General features: G+C 34.1%; 1 protein-coding gene across 1 annotated transcript; it reads right to left on the bottom strand.

Annotated features, from left to right (window-relative positions):
* Window positions 1-1,781: 1,781 nt before the first annotated feature.
* LOC142873442 (olfactory receptor 5H8-like) lies at window positions 1,782-2,738 on the bottom strand. Its single transcript, XM_076007918.1, has one exon. The coding sequence runs from the start codon at window positions 2,718-2,720 to the stop codon at window positions 1,782-1,784; it is 939 nt and encodes a 312-aa protein (XP_075864033.1). The 5' UTR covers window positions 2,721-2,738.
* Between the last annotated feature and the right edge of the window lie 924 nt (window positions 2,739-3,662).

Genomic DNA, 3,662 nt, shown 5'->3' with positions numbered 1-3,662 from the left:
TCAAATCAACAGATTAAGGAATGAATATACCTTAATTCTTAATACTCTTAATAATTGAGAATACCTCTAATCATGTTATTAGTGATTCAGTGGATAGTTTTAAATTCAACATTAGCAATATACCAGAAAACTGGATGAACATAGCAAATATAATATACTTTACATATAAATATTCATTAAATAATATATACTTCTTTTCAAATGGAATTATATCTAGTTCTTTTTTCATATTTGAAACTTTAGATATATATTCCTTTTTTGAAACAAACAAAAATATATATAACACATATATGTTATAACTGGGTAAAAGCCACTGCATTCTACTAAGTGAAATATCACAAGAACAGAAAAACAAACACCGCATGTACTGACCATCAAATTGGCACCAACCGAACAGCATTTATGTGCACATATAGTAATGACATTCATCGGGTGTCAGGAAGGTGGGAGGCAGATGAGGGGGTGAGTAAATCCACATCCAATGCGTGTGCCACGCACCATATAATGGTGTCTTTTTAATGGAAGCGGAATATCTAGGCATAATGCAGGCTTTTCACAAGTGAATATTTTATCTTTTCTCTAAATCCCATTTACGGGACAAAAATTATTTAATAAAGAGAATAAATCTATAAAAGAAGTAAAAATGGGATCACACTAAGAGAATGGAGACTTTGTATTGAATTTCAGAAAAGCATAAGGTAGATGAGATTATACTGAAAGACAAATCAGAGAAGAGGAATCTGTGGACTAGACATGTACAAGATGAGGCTGCAGAGGAAGTCTGAGTTTCTGAGAAGCTCCCACCTCCCCCTTCCATGCTTACTCAACCTAGAGTCGGACTTGATAAGTTACATAACTGCCCATATACATATAGTTTCACAACTATCTTCCATTCAAGGAATATGTTAAGTAGGAAATCAGACCTTCAAAGTGGCAGAAGAAAGAGACAACAGATGCTTATATTACTAATCTAGTCTTTGAGTCATAGTAGTGAATGAAAAAGCAAAAGTCTAGATAATTGATGAGAAACCCTTAGTACAGTGGATATGTCATGGAGTAATACAAATCAACAAATTAAAGACAGTGCAATAATATGGATTCTCTTGGGTGAAAGAATAAAACAGCTAGATTGCCATCCCTTTACTCTTTTCCATGTGCTGTGCAGCTATCTCTCAGGGGAACAAGAAAAGAGTAAGTGACCTGGTTTAATCGTGTGTACAGGACATCCAGATATAAAGAATAATGATATATGTTTTAGGTGCATATATTTTATATTTTTTACTGATAAGATTGAATAGCTTCTCTCTGATATCAGTCTACCCCAGGAGCCAGTGGGATTTGGTAGATAACAGAATTCCTTGGATTTTGCTCTGTTCACCCAAACAGAAACCTGCAACTGACATAGGATATATGGGATATGAGTGTCTGGACTATGGAGCTCTATGTGCTGCATGATTTATCATACTCAAGTTTTTCTCAGAGGGGAGACACAATTTTACCTTTTCGTGTGTTTATCAAGACAAATGAAGAACATAAAACCTATAAAATGTTTTTCTTGGTTTTCTGCTTTAAATATTCTAGTACGAGAGGACACATAATTAAAATTTTATGTATGTTTTTAAGTACATAAAAATATTAAATTTATTAAATAGTCACACTTTAAGTCATTAAAAATCTAGGACAATTGCAATTGCAAAAAAACGTTCAACATGTGCAAAATTATACCAACATCTAACCTGCAAAATATTGTGACTTTTTAACTAAAATGAGATGAGATATTACTACGAGACAAAAACTTTTCCCTTTAATGTATTTTTCATTGAGTCTATGACTTGCTTATTTCTCAGGCTATAGATAAGTGGATTTAAGAAAGGAATTATAACAGTATAAAATAGAGAGTCTATCATGTCTGGATTAGTAGCTTGTGGAGATGCAGGGAGCACATACATGAAAACAAGAGGGCCATAGAACAAAGATACAGATAAGAGGTGAGCTCCACAAGTGGAAAAGGCTTTCCTTATGCCTTTGACAGATTTATTTTTTAAAATTGTAAAGAGAACAGATGTATAAGAGACAAGAATAGTCACACAGGTGAATGCTTGAATTGAACCAGCAAAAATATAAACCAGGAGATAATTAATAGAAGTGTCAGTACAAGAAATCTTTAACAATGGGATAATGTCACAGTAAAAGTGATCGATTATGTTGGAATTACAGAAGGTTAAGCTACATAAGAAAATTTCATGAATTATGGCATGAAGAAAGCCACCCAGGAATGACAGGACTAATAGCCGGATGCACAGTGCATTCGTCATAATCACTGGATAGAGTAAAGGTTTGCATATGGCTACATAGCGATCATACGCCATTGCTGCCAAGATAAAACTTTCTGTGGTTAAACTGATTGCAAAGGAAAAAAATTGTATCAAACATTCAGATAGAGTAATTATCTGACTCTTGGCTAAGAAGTTGACCAGCATGTTGGGGGTCACTGAGGAGGATAACCAAGCATCCATAAAGGCTAAATTTCTAAGGAATAAGTACATGGGGATGTGAAGGTGAGGGTCATTACAGATGAGAGTAATCAGACCAAGGTTCCCCACAATGGTGACTAGATATATCACCAAGAATGCCAGGAACAGGGGGATTTTCCACTCTGGTTGATGAATGAGTCCTGTGAGAACAAACTCTGTTAGCAGTGTTGCATTTTCCTTTTCCATGTCATCACTTGGTGTCCTCTGAAAAAAAATGCAGTAAATGTAAAAAATATATATTCACTATGCATTAATAATTATTACAAGTTGAAATTGGGGTAGGGAATTCAAATAAAATTCTCATCAGATCACCTTTTAATTTAATTTATTACTAGTACACTGAAGGAAACTATTTAGCAAATAGAAGAAAGGAATCAAAATAGAATTACTTTCCTTTCAAAAAAATTGCAAGATTTAATGGATTTAGAGAAAAGGAGATACATTCTGAGCATGTGCTAAATTTGTGAGGACAAGATTGAATGCGATAAGGAAAACTTGTTTCTGGGACATGGATTCAACATCATGGGAAAAAATCTCCAAAGGCCCAGGATTAATAAAGGAATTAAATTCCATGTTAAGGATCTTAACCTTCACTTCTCAGGGAATAGTCATGCACTGAAAACTTTTAGAATGCGAAGTGGCATTATGAGAATTTTTTTTTTTTAAACCAAATACTTGGTAGCATAAAAAATACCTTACAAGAATGGAAAATGGAGTCAGGAATACTAATCAGGAAACTGCTACTATTTTCCAGGGTTTCCCCCAAAACAGATTACACCTCAGAATGCTCTGGGAGAGCTATTTGTGAGAAATATAAATGGCAAGGTAATACTGTAGGAATATACACAGTAGTACAAGAATGTAACATAGGAATCCTAATTTTGAAAATGTTCTCAATATGACTCAAATATTTGTGAAGTGATTAGACCATGAGCAATATGGCATTAGAAGTGATGAGGAGAACAAAGTAATAGATTCAAAGAATTCAGAATATAGAGTCATTAAGCACTGGTGCATATTAGGTGTGGAGAGGATGATTAGTGAAGGAGAGTTGTATCACTTGGTTTCTGGGTAGAAATTCTTCAAATGTTGAGATTGGGGACTTCTGGGACATTGGAAAAATGTGAA

Source organism: Microcebus murinus, chromosome 1 (genome assembly GCF_040939455.1).
Source record: "Microcebus murinus isolate Inina chromosome 1, M.murinus_Inina_mat1.0, whole genome shotgun sequence".
NCBI classification, from domain to species: Eukaryota; Metazoa; Chordata; class Mammalia; order Primates; family Cheirogaleidae; genus Microcebus; species Microcebus murinus.
Note: the sequence above shows the minus strand (reverse complement) of the source record. Positions and strands in the feature narration are given on the sequence as shown.

What these genes read in the sequence shown, in the direction of transcription:
- LOC142873442 (XM_076007918.1), bottom strand. Translation starts at nt 2,720, where the DNA reads ATGGAAAAGGAAAATGCAACACTGCTAACAGAGTTTGTTCTCACAGGA.